Source organism: Balaenoptera acutorostrata, chromosome 6, assembly GCF_949987535.1.
Source record: "Balaenoptera acutorostrata chromosome 6, mBalAcu1.1, whole genome shotgun sequence".
NCBI lineage: Eukaryota > Metazoa > Chordata > Mammalia > Artiodactyla > Balaenopteridae > Balaenoptera > Balaenoptera acutorostrata.
This window is the reverse complement of record NC_080069.1, coordinates 77,556,783-77,575,235: the sequence shown is the minus strand read 5'-3', so window position 1 is coordinate 77,575,235 and position 18,453 is coordinate 77,556,783. Positions and strand designations below refer to the sequence as shown.

The 18,453-nt window shown below is 39.4% G+C and overlaps 1 protein-coding gene across 1 annotated transcript; it reads left to right on the top strand.

Annotated features, from left to right (window-relative positions):
* The first annotated feature begins 512 nt into the window (after nucleotides 1-512).
* C6H9orf57 (chromosome 6 C9orf57 homolog) lies at nucleotides 513-8,485 on the top strand. Its single transcript, XM_007182312.2, has 3 exons — nucleotides 513-564; nucleotides 4,601-4,723; nucleotides 8,361-8,485. The coding sequence occupies exons 1-3, from the start codon at nucleotides 513-515 to the stop codon at nucleotides 8,483-8,485; spliced, it is 300 nt and encodes a 99-aa protein (XP_007182374.2).
* Nucleotides 8,486-18,453: the final 9,968 nt, after the last annotated feature.

Here is an 18,453-nt window from a genome sequence, read left to right as displayed (position 1 = left end):
ATTTTAGCCAATCTGACAATTTCTTTCTCTTCATTTTAATAAGTGTTAACTATTGTTAACTATGATATAAATACTTTCCTTATAAATATGATCATTTGCAATGAAAGCAGTAGTTTATGAGGAAGCATAAATAAAAATTTTTTGGCTAATAGTTAAAAGTATTTTTAACACGATATTGTTCTAGAAACGTTATCTATATTATTTCCTATTTTTTCAATTCAGGGAAATTATTAAGGGAGGGAATGGTATTTGATAATAAGACAGCTAAACTTAAAATGTTCTGGAACTAAGAAAAGTTTTATGGTGAATTTTTGACATAGACAGGTACATTGTTTTTCCTCCTTCACAAAATGAATTTCTTTATAGTTTCTTAATGAAAGAAAGGAAACTTATTTAGTGATTTCCCTTTTTATAATAGCTAACAAACGTACAACTTTATTACTTCCCTAGGAAAGATTTAATGGTGGTACATGTCCTTCCATCCATCTTCTTTTTTGGCTAGAAATCTTAGAATGAGAAGGATTGTCTTCAGTGGCGCTTTTATCTTATTCTGCCTCTTAGGTGGTAAGTCATTAAGAAAACATAAATCAAAAAAGAGGAAAAATTACTCAAGAAATTGCAGAATTACAATATAAGTGGAGGGTGGCCTTAATAAAGTACTAAAGGTCCTTAAAACAAAGCCTGAGTAAACCCTTAAATAACAATGAGCTAACATTTATTCAGCATTTACTATATGCCAGGTACTGGTCTAAATATTTTATTTGTATTAATGCACTGAATCCATATGACAATCCTATGAGTTAAGTGCTATTATTTCCCATTTTATACATGAGTAAACTGAGCTGGTGGCCCACATGTTGCTATTATTATCATTAAGCTGGAACTAATCAATCTAGGCAGGAAGCCCTTATAAATATGACCCAAAAAATGATTAATTAGACCAAATAAGCATAGACAAGGCTCTCCCAGCACTTTTTCTATGTGCTTATCACCACCAACTCTAATATTCCTTCATTTATAAAAGAACCACATAACAGAGAGCTTTCAATTCCTTTTACAGAATTCCTAAGGCCCTTCAAATTAGGTAGATGTTCATGAAGGTAATATCTCCAAACAGGCATGTTTAAGCACATGGGAATTCTCCTTCCCAATGAAATGGTAATATGGTTAATGAAGATGGCTGCTCTATGCTGAACCCAGGGGTTAACAGGGCAGGGTCTCTTAGAGTCAGAAGATTTAATGTACATATGAGTCACCTGGGGATCTTGTTAAAATGCACAATCTGATTCAGCAGGTCAGGTGTAGGGCCTGAGAGTCTGCATTTCCAACAAGCTTCCAAGTGATGCCAATGCTGTTGGTCTGGAGACCACATGCCAGTAGGAAGAATCTAAAAGGTATCCCAGAGGTAAATAAAATTCTAATACTGAGACTTAGAGACTTTTGGTACCTAATACTGGGATCACCATCTCAAATGCCTAAAGTGTTTGGTCAGATTATATAAATGGGGGGGTGGGGGGGGATCATCCAGTAACAAAACCAGAGGAGGGCAGCCAGTACCCAGCTGACATGGAGAAAGGAGAGCTGAACACTGCGAAATCTGATTCTTCAGGAGAAGCCAGATATTCAGGTTTGCAGGAAAACTCTCCCAACTTTTAAATGTTAACATTTTGAAAGCACTATACAAGTTAAACAGACCAGGTCTAGCCCCTGGACCACTTGTTTGTAGTCTCTGCTTCCCACACTACCCTCATTACTATATATAATGCGCAATAGAGTTTTGATGACCCCTTGCAGAAAGGGCAGGAGCAAACTCAAACTGCTTGGGTCTCTGCTGCATTTTAAGTCTTTACACTTCTCTTCTGTAAAGAATGTGGAAGGGAACATAGGAGTAGATGAAAAATTTCAAGAGAACATCTTCCCTGTCTTGGATATCATGAAAAAAATGATTGAGGCAGGAGATTGCATTAATTTTGCTGAATACACAGGGAAGATGTGAGGGTAAAAGAAGAAAATTCAGCATAAAGAGAAATTTTGAAGTAAGGAGTGTCCATGAAGTAAGGGATGGCTATTTTAAAAAGATCACCATCATCATGATTTATAATGTTTAAATAATTACATATATATTTATAATATGCATTTGAGTAATTAAATATAGTCTATTAGATTTTCCCCACAATAAGATCATAAAGTAGAAGAGGATACTTCAGAATTAATCATGTGAGGAAACTATTAATTTAACATAAAACCTGAAACTTTAAATTTAGTTGTCAAATTGGAATATATCATATGTTAGTTATATTAATAAAACCAACAATAAATTTTCAGACAAAAAGAGACTGGAAGAAAGGAAATGGATCTGTGAACGTATTTATAAGTATTCATGCAATGGAACAAATACAGTCAGCAGAAAGCCTAAAAGTTAAGGCATCGCCTTCAGCTGTAGTAAAGAATGTCAGGGCCAAGGTTTTAGGAAGAAGGCTGTGGATATTGGGTGTGGAATCAGAAGGAAGAAGGACCATCTGAGAGGGAGAGAAAGAAACTAGAGCAGATCTCATCCAGGAAAACAGTCCAGGGGCCTTAGGCATGGCAGAGAAAGATCTGGCATCATATAAGCTCTCCACCGGGGGGGCCACTGGCACCAAGGTCTGAGCTATGTAGTGGGTCATTAAGGACAAGTTATGAATTGAGAAATCATGAGTCCAGGAGGAAAACTCCCTTAGGCATGACCTGAAGAAGCAAGCAGCCCTAGTATTCTGGGCAGGAGACTGACCCTGAATCTTGGAAGAGTCAAAATCTCCAGCAAGAAGAAGGTGACATCAGAAGGTTTGGGATACACAAAGGCAACTTCAGTGACATGGTGTGCTTGCTAAAAACAAGGGGTTTGGATTTCATCAGACCTCTTTCAACTCCTGTCTCTGCCACTGAAGTGAGCTACTGAAAAGCTTAAGGCCTCAGTTTTCTTTTATGTGAAATGTGGGCAACTATAATACCTGCCTGAAAGATTTATTGTGGGAAATGTAAATTGCTTAGCAGAATCCTTGGCATAAGCTTAGTTCTTTAAAAAATATTTGCTGGGGCTTCCCTGGTGGCGCAGTGGTTGAGAATCTGCCTGCTAATGCAGGAGACACGGGTTCGAGCCCTGGTCTGGGAAGATCCCACATGCCACGGAGCAGCTGGGCCCGTGAGCCACAGCTGCTGAGCCTGCGCGTCTGGAGCCTGTGCCCCGCAACGGGAGGGGCCGCGATAGTGAAAGGCCCGCGCACCGCGATGAAGAGTGGCCCCCACTTGCCGCAACTAGAGAAAGCCCTCGCACGAACCGAAGACCCAGCACAGCCAAAAATAAATAAATAAATAAATAAATAAATAAATAAAATTAAAAAAAAAAAATATTTGCTGGTTGATCTTTGATTATGGATTGAAATTCTTTCATGCTCAATGAGAAAACCAATGTGATATTTCCAAAATATCTTTAGATGAGTTTGAAGCTGGGGAGAATAGTCAACAGAGGTTAATTAGCCTCATCAGCCAGACTATTTTCTATTAAAAGTGATCTCTTCTAATCCCCAATATGTCGGAGATATAAAATACATTGCACAAAATGTTTAGTAAACTCTTCTTTAGAGTTAACCAGTGAATAGGAGTGGAACAGCAATGGTTTTCATATATTAAAAGATTGGAACTATGAACATTAAGACAAATTTCAGCTCAATTTCAGAAGAGTTCTTTAACAATCTGCACTGCTTTAATCATGATGAGCTCTCCATCACTAGCCAAGGCTTCCTATAGGGGTTATTATAAAGGAGATTCCTGAATTCAATAGAACCAGTGGTTCTCAAAAACTGGTCCAGACATCTACATTCAAATCACACGCCCTCCACTGTTTCTGGATATCTAAAGTACGGATTCCTGGGCCCCACCTCTTATTGATTCTAACTCAGGTTCTGTGGAGGCTGTGGAAATCTGTGTTCATTTTAACTGCTTAAGTAAATCTGATGCATAGTCAGATTTGAAAAGTAATCTTCCAGTTAATGTCTTCCAATCTTATCTACGTTGACCAAGGTCAAAAATCTCTGGGCTATTTCTACATAACCAAAATAAATAACACTTTTAAGCCACTGAATTTGAGTATTGAAGATTACCAATATGTAAATATTAATCAAACAATAAATACAGAGAACCTACTATATATAATGTACTTCCTTAGACATGGAAATGAAGACCTAACAGTGGATATATGGCTGAAATTAAATATTCTGGCCAAATAACTTTGGTTTGATTTAATCAGGCTCTGAGGAACTGAATACATTTTAACCAACTAAGTTGTTTAGCCCACCTGGCTTCATTTTTTTATTAGTATCAGTTCAGAGTGCTTCCAGTTCTTTAATGTAGCATATGTTATGAAATTTCCCCTATTAAATTCTCCAAATAAAAATATTTTAAATTTATGTGACTTTTTAGAATCAATTTATAAAATACTGCATACTTTTTAAAGTTGAAAATCATTGCTTTATTTTTGGATTTCTCTTTTCTCTCTGTCTTTTTTTCTGTCTCTGGTGTCCATCTCTATTTTTCCCTTATTTTTTCTGTCCTGTATTTGGAGGTGTTGGAGGTGTGATTTGTAGATCATGCAACCTCTCAATCCCCTTCCATGGATGTCTTTTGGACTTTGGAACCTGCAGAACAAAACCTGGACAGTATTGTATAAAAGAGGTCCATATTAAAGGTAAGTCATAACACTTTAAAAACATTTAACTAAAATGAGCACAGGAAAACTCCTTATGTAAGAGCAAACATTCACTGAGCATTTACTACATGCTATACTAAGGGCTTTACCTAGATTACATCACACCAATAAATCAATGATATGAGCTGGATCTTGTCGCTATTCCCAATTTAAAGATAAGAAATCTGAGGCATAGAAAGATTAAGAAATTTGCATGATGTTACACAGTTAAGGAGTGTTGTAGTCTAATTCAAATGTGAGTACTTAACTCCAGAGCACACATTCCTAAAGAAATCTATATACTGCCTCATTCACACCATTCACATCCTCACAAAAAATTAATACATAATTTCCCTCTAAGTGCAGGGCTCTGTGTAATCACATAGGTTTAATGCCCAGGAAGCTGGCCTTGTCCACATGGATTAAAGAGAGAAACATAAAAATCCAAATGATGAAAACATTAGAAGAAAATATTGAAGAACATATTTTAAGCTTGAAAGAGAGGAGGCCTCCTTAACATCCAAAAGACAGAAATCATAAAGGAAATGATAAATTTGAATATATCAGTATTTTAAAATTTATGAAATGAATGATAACACCAAAACTATAAAAGATAAGGAATAAACTGGGCAAAAATAATTGGGAAAAAACAAGAAAATATTAATATCTACCCAGAATAAAGAACTTCTAAAAAACTCATTTTTTAAAAGACCAACAATCAAAAAAAAGGAAAAAAAAACACTTGTTAAAGAAATAGAAAGGCAATTTTCAGAAGAGGAGATATAAATGACTTAACCTAAAAACATAAAAAGCAGGGCTTCCCTGGTGGCGCAGTGGTTGAGAATCTGCCTGCCAATGCAGGGGACACGGGTTCGAGCCCTGGTCTGGGAAGATCCCATGTGCCGCGGAGCAACTAGGCCCGTGGGCCACAACTGCTGAGCCTGCGCATCTGGAGCCTGTGCTCCGCAACAAGAGAGGCCGTGACAGTGAGAGGCCCGCGCACCGCGATGAAGAGTGGCCCCTGCTTGCCACAACTAGAGAAAGCCCTCGCACAGAAACGAAGACCCAACACAGTCATAAATAAATAAATTAAATAAATAAATAAATAAATAAATAAACAGAACAGCCCTAAACTTTGAAAAAAAAAAACACATAAAAAGCAGCTCAACCCATCAGTAAATATCAAAGAAATGCAAATTACAGAAATAATATTTTTAACCCATAAAATTGCTAAAAATTATGAGTTTTATAATATCAAGGGTTGTGACAATATGGGGAAATGGGAACTCTCATACATTTTCTAATGACAGTTTAGATTGGTTTGACTTTTTTAAAGACACTTTGTGAATTTCAGTTAAAATTTTAAATGAGCACAGTTGTCTACAAAGCAATTTATTTCTTGGCATCTACTGCAAAGAAATATTTACATGTAACACAAAAAGGCATGTATCAAGGTTATCATTGCAGCATTATGTTTAATAGTAAAGTAATGGAAATGATCTAAATGTTTGTCTATAGGTGTTAAACTATGATATATTCAGACCATGGCTTGCTATGTAATACTTAGAATGAACCAGATCCTTTTGTTAACATGAAAAAAATCTTTAAAACATTGTTGAGCAGAAAAAAAGTCAGTTGCAAAACAGTACGTATAGTACGCCACTTATGTATAAAAATCCACAAAGCAAAACTCTAAATTTCTCTATGGAAATGGAAGGGGAGAAAAAAAATTAGAGGAAATCAAAGTCAGTTGGGAGAGAGGAAGAAAATTTGGGGTCATGTCTGCTGGGGTTTTGGTTTTAACAGGGTTACTTGAGCTTTGTTCAGCCTATGTCCCCTCTCTGAGCCCCAAGTTCCCTCTGACTCTCACCCATACCAGTCAAGACCCTTTCCTTATTGAAGAGGAAAGGGGCCAAGCCCCCCTGGAGCCATGAAACGTTAGCTCTCAGTGACTTCCCTTCCTGAAGGTGGACAGATAGCCATCTAGTCAACTCACCATAAAAACTCTGCACATAAGAAAGAGCTTGGAAGCTTATACAGCAAAATCTTGACAATAGCTCTTGGTTGCGTCAAGGACCTGGAATAACTACAATGTTGTGGGAAGAGCAGTTTCCTAACATGGAAAGTCTGCCATTGCATGCTGATGCAAAACAAATACCACTGGAACTTAGGCTTTTGATGGTTTTATCAATAGTTTGTCAACACTATTTTTTGTTTGTTTTGTTAATTTTTGGCTGTGTTGAGTCTTCGTTTCTGTGCGAGGGCTTTCTCCAGTTGCGGCAAGCGGGGGCCACTCTTCATTGCGGTGCACGGGCCTCTCACTGTCGCGGCCTCTCTTGTTGCGGAGCACAAGCTCCAGATGCGCAGGCTCAGCAGTTGTGGCCCACGGGCCTAGTTGCTCCGCGGCATGTGGGATCTTCCCAGACCAGGGCTCCAACCCGTGTCCCCTGCATTGGCAGGCAGATTCTCAACCACTGCGCCACCAGGGAAGCCCCTGTCAACACTATTGACACTTTGGCAGGATAATTCTTTGTTATACAGGGATATTTTGTGTATGGTAGGATATTTAGCACACTGCTGGCCTATACCCACTACATCCCAGTAACATCTTCCAAGTTGTAGCAACAAAAATGTTTATGGCGGGGCTTCCCTGGTGGCGCAGTGGTTAAGAATCTGCCTGCCAATGCAGGGGACACGGGTTCGAGCCCTGGTCTGGGAAGATCCCACATGCCGCGGAGCAACTAGGCCCGCGAGCCACAGCTACTGAGCCTGCGCGTCTGGAGCCTGTGCTCCCAACAAGAGAGGCCGCGATAGTGAGAGAGGCCCGCGCACCGCGATGAAGAGTGGCCCATGAACAGTGGCCCCCGCTTGACGCAACTAGAGAAAGCCCTCGCACAGAAACGAAGACCCAACACAGCCAAAATAAATAAATAAATAAATTTAAAAAAAAAAAAAATGTTTATGGGCATTATCTAATGTCCTGGAGTTGGGGAGCAAAATCACCCACAGTTGAAAGGCTACTGTTTTCTCAAGTTTCCAACCATGTTTTGCTGCCTTTAGAGAATTGCTCATTTGTGTTCTCCCCCATACAACTGAAACTGGGAATGCTAAGATTACAGGACATTGTTGTCACTTATTTTGCACTTTTGTGTATTGTCCACATTTTCCACAGCGAACATGCATTACTACTTGTAATTGGGGGAAAATTAAATGAGGTCAACGACACACCTCCATTCCTATGAAGCACTTACACATCTAAATGACCCTTCTGTGGATTCGGCCCTTTGAATAACTCATGACCTGGTAAAACTGGGGGATGATTATTAGGAAGTTTCAAAAAAGCTAACATTTCAGAAATTTCTACACAGAAACTGGCAATTGCATAGTTTTATGAACTGAGTTTGAAAGCTATTTTGCTTTACAATTTCAAAGCTTTTGTATTGCAATGCACACAACTAGAATAACTTTAGGTGGGAGTTCTTAAAAGGCAAGATGATTGTATCCTGATAGACCTAGAGTTTTTGCTTTGTTTTCCTTTGTCTCTGTTTTTTAACCTGTTAGTTATCTGAAGCAACTGAGGCCGGGTAGGTTGTACCTCCCAAGGGATTCTTCTACCATGACCTCTTGTTTCCCCCAGGTGGAATTCAATGGTATTCAGTTCAAGGCTGCACAGAGAGCCAAGACGAGTGCTTCAAGAGAATCGTGACAACTTATGAAATTCACTCTACTCACTGCTGCCATCGTCCTTTGTGCAATTTCTGATCCAGGGGCCCATATCCAAATTGCTTGACCGATCAGTCAATCTCAGAGCCTGAACTGGTCATCCCAAGACAGCAGCTACCATCAATCAGCTTTCTGCAAAAGCCTCAGACCTGCAGGTTGTAGGAGTTATTGTCTGAAACCAATTTGCGCTTTCAAGATGCCCAACTTCTCAGCCACCACTCCTAACTCATCTCAGAAACATCCTTTCCAGCACAATCTTTCTCCTCTTCTCTTTTTTATTTCCCCTTTCAATGATTTCAAAGCTACAAAGAAGTAAAAACGTGAGTGACTCTCTGAGTCAAATTATTCATATCATTTCTAGTTTACTAATTTTCCTAAATATTTCCATATTGCAAAATAAAGTTTCAAATGAATTGTATCACAAGATACCAAGTGACCCGAAAGGGTTCATTTGGTTTCCAAAGCAAACTGCCTTGCTCTTTCAGGGCAATTTATTGTACTGGAGAAACTGATTTAACAAACACTTTAGGAAAAATAAGCCAGGAATCAGCAAACCAGGCCTGTAAGAACTATGAACCCAAATGACAAAGGGCTCAAGAAGGTGTGAGGGTTGGTACTTATTTTTCCCATCTGTGTTAGGATTTGGCAAAATACTGGATTTCTATACTTTAACCACACCTTAGTGCTTTGGCTAATCTAGTTTTGGCAGATCAAGCACTTCAACGGAAGCAGGGAAATGGATTTCCATCCACAAGGAATTTTAAAGTGTTATGAATATACTCTGAACTGCATTTCACATTTTTTAATGTGCCACATATTCAATTATTCTCATTCAATGCCCTACTTTTGCAACTTCAAGATTGTTGTGTTTTAAAATTTAAAGTTGTTTTTCTCTGTATTTCTAGGAGTTTGAGAAATTCAAATGGTAAGTAATAAATCTCAATAAAAACTTTTTATTTTTTTCACAGAACCTAGGACAACATCCTACACACAGTCGACTTTCAGCAAATGCTTTTCTATAAACTTTGAAGTAAAACAAGCATTTTTAAAAAGCCCAAGGAAACTAGACATTTTCCTCCACACTCATTTTACCCATATTCCTTAGACCACGTTTCTGAAACTACAAAAAAAAAAAGTTTCTTCATCCTGAGATTTAAATCCATTTGCTACTATTCTATCACTCTATGCATCAGCTACATTGGTAAACAGTGGTTATCCTAAATCAGTGAACTTCATTGAGATTTTACTTCTATTTTTTTTGTTTTTTAAATGTAACTAATGTTATTACCCAATATATTGGAGGAAACAAATGACAAGATCAGATCATCAGTGACTAACTCCAGGGAGCTTCCCAAGCTTAACTCACAATCCAAGTGATGTAATGAGAAAGAGAACTATGTTGTTTGCTTTTTTGATATTGAGCTGCATGAGCTGTTTGTATATTTTGGAGATTAATCTCTTGTCAGTCGCACCGTTTACAAATATTTTCTCCCATTCTGTGGTTTGTCTTTTCGTTTTGTTTATGGTTTCCTTTGCTGTGCAAAAGCTTTTAAGTTTAATTAGGTCCCATTTGTTTATTTTTGTTTTTATTTTCATTACTCTAGGAGGTGGATCCAAAAAGATATTGCTGCAATTTATGTCAAAGAGTATTCTACCTAAAAAAAAAAAAAAAAAAAAAGAACTAGGAAGCGGAGCGCTGGTATTTTGTGTCACTAATTAGCTGGTAACCTTGGCAAGTCAATTTGGTCTCTCTGCACCTCATTCTCCTCATGTGTAAGATGAACAGGATTGGATCACATGATCTCTCAGATCCCTTCAAGTTCTAACATTAAAGGCATACCTCAGAGATATTGTGGATTCGGTTCCAGACTGCCACTAAGGCAAATATTGCAATTTAGAGAGTCACATAAATTTTTTGGTTTCCCAGTGCATATAAAAGTTATGCTTACACTATACTGTGGTCTATTAAGTGTACAATAACATTATGTCTAAAAAAAATGTACACACCTTAATTAAAAAATACTTTATTGCCAAAAAATGCTAACCATCATCTGAGCCTTCAGCAAGTCATAATCTTTTTGCTGGTAGAGGAACTTGCCTCCATGCTGACGGCTGCTGAATGATCGGGGTGGTGGTTGCTGAAGGTTGGGGTGGCTGAGGGAATTTCTAAAATAAGACAACAATGAAGTTTCTGCATGAATTGACCCTTGCTTTCACAAATGATTTCTCTGCAGCATGCAATGCTGTTTGATAGCATTTTACCCACAGTAGAACTTCTTTCAAAATTGGAGTCAATCCTCTCAAACTCTGCCACTGCTTTATCAATTAAGTTTATGTAATATTCTAAATACTTTGTTGTCATTTCCACAATCTTCACCACGAGTAGTTTCCATCCCAAGAAACCACTTCCTTTTGCTCATCCAAGAAGCAACTCCTCATTCATTAAAGTTTTATCATGAGATTGCAGCAATTCAGTCATCTTCAGGCTCCACTTCTAAATCTAATTCTCTTGCTACTTTCACTACATCTGCCGTTACTTCCTCCACTTAAGTCTTGAGCCCCTCCAAGTCATCCATGAGGGTTGGAATCAACTTCTTCCAAACTCCTATTGATGTCAATATTTTGACCTCTTTCCATGAATCAAAATGTTCTTAATGGCATCTAGAATGGTGAATCCTTTCCAGAAGATTTTCAATTGACTTTTCCCAGATCGATTAGAGGAATCACTATCTATGGCAGCTATAGCCTTATGAAACATTATATATTTCTTAAATAAGAATACTTGAAAGTTGAAATTACTCCTTGACCCATGGGCTACAGAATTGATGTTGTGTTAACGGGCATGAAAACAACATTAATCTCACTGTACCTCTCTATCAGAATTCTTGGGTGACAAGGTACATTGTCAATGAACAGTGAACAGTAATATACTACTTTGAAAGGAATCTTTTATTGAGCAGTAGGTCCACAGTGGGCTTAAAATATTAAGTTACCCATGTTGTAAACAGATGTGCTGTCAGGCTTTGTTGTTCCAATCACAGGGCACAGGCATACTAGATTGAGCATAATTCTTAAGGGCCCTAGGATTTTCAAAATGGTAAATAAGCATTGGCTTCAACCTCAAGTCACCAGCTGCATTATCCCCTAACAAGAGAGTCAGCCTGTCCTTTGAAGCTTTGAAGACAGTCATTGACTTCTCCTCTCTAGCTATGAAAGTCCTAGATGGCATCTTCTTTCAATATAAGGCTGCATCATCTACATCGACAATCTGTTGTTTTGTGTAGCCACCTTTATTAATTATCTTAGATCTTCTGGATAACTTGCTGCAGCTTCTACATGCTCTTTCTGCTTCATCTTGCACTTTTATGTTATGGAGGTGGCTTCTTTCCTTAAACCTCATGAACCAACCTCTGCTAGCTCCAAACTGTTCTGAAGCTTCCTCACCTCTCTCAGCCTTCATAGAATTGAAGAGAGTTAGGGCCTTGCTCTGGATTAGACTTTGGCTTAAGGGAATGTTATGGCTGGTTTGCTCTTCTATTCAGAACACTAAAACTTTCTCCATATCAGCAGTAAGGCTGTTTCACTTTCTTATCATTCGTGTGCTCACTGGAGCAGCACTTTTAATTTGCTTCAAGTACTTTTCCTTTGCCTTCACAACTTGTCTGTTTGATGCAAGAGACCTAGCTTTCAGCCTCTCGGCTTTTGACATGCCTCCCTCACTAAGCTAATCATTTCTAGCTTTTGATCTAAAGTGAGAGACATGCAACTTCTCCTTTCACTTGAACACTTAGTGGCCAGTGTAGGGTTACTAACTGGCCTAATTTCAAGATTTTTGTGTCTCAGGGAATAGGAAGGCCCAAGGAGTGGGAGAGTGATGGGGGAATAGCTGGTCAGTGGAGCAGTCAGAATACACACAACATCTGTCATTTAAGTTCACCCGTCTTAAATGGATGCGGTTTGTGACAACCAAAACAATTATAATAGTAACATCAAAGATCACTGATCACAGATCACCATAACAAATATAATTATAATGAAGAAGTTTGAAATATTGCGAGAATTACCAAAATATGACACAGAGACACGAAGTGAGCAAATGTTATTGGAAAAATGGCACTGATAGACGCTCAACACAGGGTTGTCACAAACCTTCAACTTGTACAAAACACAATACTGTGAAGCAAAATAAAGCAAAGCACAATGAAACAAGGTATGTATATATGACTCGACATTAACACCTCTTTGCTATTGTTTTCTTACATTAAAAATAACACATACTAAATACAGCTCATGAGATAGGTTCTCGTTATATGATCAGTGCTCACTTAGATCTGTATTATCCCTGAAATTGTAGGAGAAATGCAAACCATGACAGCAGTGGCCAGTGTTGAAGCAGTTTAGCTGCATGTCAATTTGACGCCAAACTCACCATGGAAACAAAAATAACTTTCACATCCTTTAATTGGTACACGGAGTAATGACCTCCCAAAGAAGTCCATGTTCTAATCCCTGGAAACTATGAATATGTTACTTTACAGGACAAAAGTGATTTTGCAGATGTGCTTAAATTAAAGATTTTGAGATTAGGAGAGTATCTTGGATTACCCAGGTGGGCCCAATGTAGTAATCACAAGGGTCTTTATTTAAGAAGGAAGCAGGAGGGCTTCCCTGGTGGCGCAGTGGTTGAGAGTCTGCCTGCCAATGCAGGGGACGCTGGTTCGAGCCCTGGTCTGGGAAGATCCCACATGTCGCCGAGCAACTGGGCCCGTGAGCCACAACTACTGAGCCTGCACGTCTGGAGCCTGTGCTCCACAACAAGAGAGTCCACGACAGTGAGAGGCCCGCGCACTGCGATGAAGAGTGGCCCCCACTCACTGCAACTAGAGAAAGCCCTCGCACAGAAACGAATACCCAACACAGCCAAAATTAAATAAATAAATAAAAAGTGTAAAAACATTCACCTTACATGTGATCAAAAGTTGAAAAACCATGCAAAAAAAAAAAAAAGAAGAAGGAAGCAGGAAGGTCAGAGTCAGAGAAGATGTGACAGTGGAAGCAGAGGTCAGAGAGAGATTTGAAGATGCCTTGCTGCTGGCTTTGAAGATGGAGGAGAGGGGTTACAAGCCAAGGGATGTGGGCAACCTCTAGAGGCTGGAAAAGTCAAGGCCACACTGTCTTCTCTAGAGCCTCCAGAAGAAATGCAGCCCTGTGGACACATTTTAGACTTGTGACCTCCAAAATGGTAAGATAATTAATTTGCATTCTTGTTGCAGAAGCTATGGGATACAAGCACACTTGATCATGCAAGGGGTGGTGTGGCACTTCCCTTCCCCCATGGTTAACACACCCATTACTTGGTTTACATGGGATCTTATTTCAAGAGTGGCATCTCAGTGTCATATTGTCTTCCTTTCATCCTAATGATTTCTCACTCATAATTTCCCTCGAAACACACAGATGGTCTAGAGACATTCAATTGCATCTTCTCATTTTACACCTCCACTCAAGCCCCATTCAAGATTTCTTCAGCTAATTTACTTTTTCCTAGCCCTCACACATAAAGACAAAATGATACCAGATTAGCCTGATTTTAATCTATTTATAAGACATCAGATTGAAGTGCTAATAAATCTAAGGACCTCCCTTGACCCTCTGAATACCAGGTTGGCTTCCTTGTTGATTACATTTTCTTTCTGCAACTGAAATAGAAACCTCAGTGGTTAATGCCTCTTAATTCATTTAAAGGAAAACTCTTTACAATAGATAAACTGGGGGCATCTGGAGGATGTGGCAGAGAAGAGAGTGAAAATGATTATACTAGCAAAGGAGGGATGTTAACATTTTACCTGCTGGCACTCAGTTACAAGGTTTTCTGAAGTTCCAGAGAGCACACATTTTATTATTTTATTTTATTCTAGTTTATTTACTTCCTTATTATTGAAAGCATTACTTATTATTGAAAGCATAACTTTTATCATCAATATGGCCATTGCCATACTGGTGAGGAGTCTGAGACCCCCAGAGCTGACAGGTGGCAGAGAGGGGTCTTCCAGTGATGTCCATATTACCTTCACTCCTCCACAAATGCCAGCCCCTGGGAGAACCATATGGGTGGGCAAGAAATTGAGCCGCTGGGATGGTACGAACCTGACCCCTTAGCAAATGCTTCAAGTGTCTGAGAAATGCAACTTATGGTCTTTGAAGGAAGCACAGGAGCAAAGAAATAGAAGTCAATGGAATGGTTGATGATTGAACTCTGAGCTTCATAAGCAACTCTGAATCTGACTAGGACTTTGGACAGAAAAAAAATACTCAGTTATATAATGATGGAGAAAAGTCTGAAGTGCTGAATATTACAAGCTACATAAACAGGGAGCCCTCTTTTAAATTTTGATTTTCTGCAGTGAAGAACTTCATGTGCTAATACCTTTATGGCTAAAACTCCAGGCTGATGTTCAATGTCGGAGGCATGGTAAAACACCCACATCTTTGGGTAGACCTGGGGTCATTACAGCACCAACTGTCCAGAGTAGTTCACACTCTCTCTCCCAGTGGCAGACCCATATGGCTGCAAATCCTACAAGTGAAGGCACTAGAGGTGGCTCTACCTGCTGGTGGACACGTATCTCCTATGCGCATATTTCCTTGATCTTCACAGATTACCACCAGTAAGTAATCCTGTAGTCTTTTTTGGCCAAACCTCAAATCCTAATGCTCCAAATAACAGGACGAATACAGAAAGGCAGGTCCATTATCTATCCTTCCGATCACTTCTTGGTGTGAGTATATTTTATGTCTTCTCATCCCCACACATACTGAATAAAGTTAATAGATCTGCCATCGGAAATTGTGTAGAACGGAACTTCCAGCATCACTATAACTATCAATTTTGGTGCCAGGGCAAGCATAAAACATTCCCTCAAATTAACTTTGCAATTCATGTCTTGGCTCACATAGGGGTGTTATTGATAATACTTACCATCTGGTAGTTTCCTATTTTAACTAATTATTCTTTCTAACTAGATGTTAAACTTAGTGATACTACGTGCATGTGTTGTTGAACTAATTTCACAATTATTTAAAATTTGGCACCCTGGGTAAAATTCAGAACCCTGGGGCAAAAATGTAGTGGCAGGTCAAGCTACAGCTCTGGTTATGGAGAAGGAAGAGAGAGAAAGAAGATGTAGCCAATAAGTGTAGAAACTTGAAGCACGTAGAATTCATTACTTCAATAAATATTTATTGAGCAATTCCTACATGTCAGGTACAATGAAAGTCATAAAGATCCAATAGTGAATAATTTTGATGTTCATGCAGTTACTTCTTGTGCAAGGGAAGAAACCACAAAAATTGGCATTTGTAATATAATGTAATGTCTGTCATATTAATAAATACAGGCTGATATATGGGGTTCAAAAGAGAGGTACCTACTCCAATGTTGGTCACAAAAGGCTCTCAAAGGAGATATGACTAAGCTAAAATCTGAAAGATAGGAATAAGCCAGAAGACCTGGGAGGTTGGAGGGAAAACATTCTCTGATGCTTAATTTTATGTGTCATCTTGTCTAGTCCACAGTATCCAGATCTGGTCAAATATTATTCTAGGTGTTTCTGTGAAGGTATTTTTCAGGTGGAACTAATATTTAAATCAGTAGGCTTTGCATAAAACAGATTAGATTCCATAATGCGGGAGGGCCTCATCTAAATAGCTGAAGGCCTTAATAGAAAAAAAGATGGACCTCCCCCAAGGAAGAAGGAATTCTGCCAGGAGACGGCCTTGAACTTGAATTGTAACTCTCCCCTGGGTCTCCAAACTGCCAGAGTTTGTACTTGCCCATCCCCATAATTGCATGAACCAACTCCTTAAAATATATCTGTCTATATACACATATACATCCTATTGGTTCTCTTTTCCTGGAGAATCTAAGTGATACAGATTCCAAATAGAGGGGTCAACATTGTGCTTTGAGGCACAAGTAGAGCTCAGGATGCCTGGTGCCCAGACTGAGAGATCAAGACCCATTCTGATTCCCAGCTACGAGATAAATAAGATCAGGGGATCAAATGCACAGGATGGTGACTGTAATTATCAATACTGTATCATAGGGACTTCCCTGGTGGTCCAGTGGTTAAGAATCCGTCTTCCAGTGCAGGGGACGCAGGTTCGATCCCTGGTCGGGGAACTAAGATCCCACGTGCCACGGGGCAACTAAGCCCGCGCACTGCAACTACTGAGCCCACGCACCACAGCTAGCAAGAAGCCCGCCTGTGGCAATGAAGAGCCCACCTGCCGCAACTAAGACCCAAAGCAGCCATAAATTAATTAATTCATTCATTTTTTAAAAATACTGTATTGCATACTTGAATGTTTTTAAGAGAGTAGATCTTAAATGCTTTCACCACATACACACAAAAAAATTGTAATTACGTGAAGGGAGGGAGATGTTAACAAACCTTATTGTGGTAATCATCTGCATTATATACATGTATCTAATCATCACACTGTCCACCTTAAACTTACATATATTCTAAGTCAATAGTATCTCGGTAAAGCTGGGGAGGGGAAAGACCCATGCTGAGCTGGAAAAGTAGGTGGAGTTAGATGTGGCAGGGTCCTGGAGCACGCCAGGAGTTTGCCTTTCCTCTAGCAATGAGGGACTGTGACAGCCTACTGTGTGCTGTCCGTCTAGCACCTCTCCACCCTCTTCTGGGAACTGGGCCTCATCCCCACACTCCAGCCAAAGGGCTTCCACAGAAAATGCCTGTGTCTTACTCTACCCCTTGAACACTGTTACTGTTTCTTGACTAGGTATATGACCCAAAACAGGCCAAGTGGAGTTCTGACTTGGAATTTTTCAACTAAACTTGAACTAAAGAAAGGGAGAGTCACTGTCTGTACAATGGGATGGAAAACCTGTAACCTGTGAGCAGCTATGTTTTCTGTTTGTGAAAAATGCCAGTGTGCAAGGAGAGAGGATAAAGTTGATAACAGAAACATCACTGAGAGATGGGGAGGAGGGAGCATTTGAATCCCCATCCCCTTTGTTCTTGAAATCCCACTGCATCCCAGCTCATCCCACACTTTCATGACTCAACAGTTTTTTAGATTCTTGTACCCTAGAATTTCTTTTTGCCTGAGCAAGCTGGGTTTCTGATGCTCGAGATCCAGGGTCCAGACTAACACAGATCCTCCCAAAAAGTCTAAGAAGGGCAGCGGATGAACAGCTTTGCATTTTAGGACGGTCACAGTGGCTTCAGTTTGGAAAACAATTGGAACTGGAGACAAACAGAACATTTAGACTTTTGCAGCAAGCCAGGTGAGAGGTAATGGTGTCCTCTATTGGGAAAGTGGCAGTGGGCATCTAAGAATAAGAAATATTTCTTGCACTTCTATGTGCAGGAACCCTTCTAGATACCGTAGATAAAGCAGTGAACAAGTTCTTGCTCTTAGAAATCTTACATTATAGTGGAGGAATGAGACAATAATAACCTAATTCCTGTTAAGCAAATACAATGGGAATAAAATTAGGTGGGCTAAAGTGACAGTGCATGCTCTGTTTTAGATAGGATGAGTAGAGCAAGGCAACTCCAAGCAGAGATCTGAAGTAGATAGAGGAGTAAGTCATCTACAGTGTGGAAGGCGAGCATTGCAGGCAGCAGGGATCTCAATGTTCTCTTCCGGACATACTGAGATGCTGATTAGATGCCCACATGGAGACTGCCCTTATGAGGTCAAATATACAAGTCTGAACCTCAAGGGAGAGGTCTGGTAGAGAAATTCAGGATTCATCAGCAAATATATGCTATTGAATGCCTTTGAACTGAAAGAACACCTAAGGTGTAAGTGTAGGACTGAGCTCTGGGCTCTGGAAAATTTAGAGGTAGAGTTGAAGAGAAGGAGCGTTCTGGCTTCTGCATTGGGGATATCCACTAGATAGAGGCTGGAAGAGATGTTAAAAGAACACTTCCTCAGAATCTGCCACAGTGACTGAGATGGTTTGTAGATGG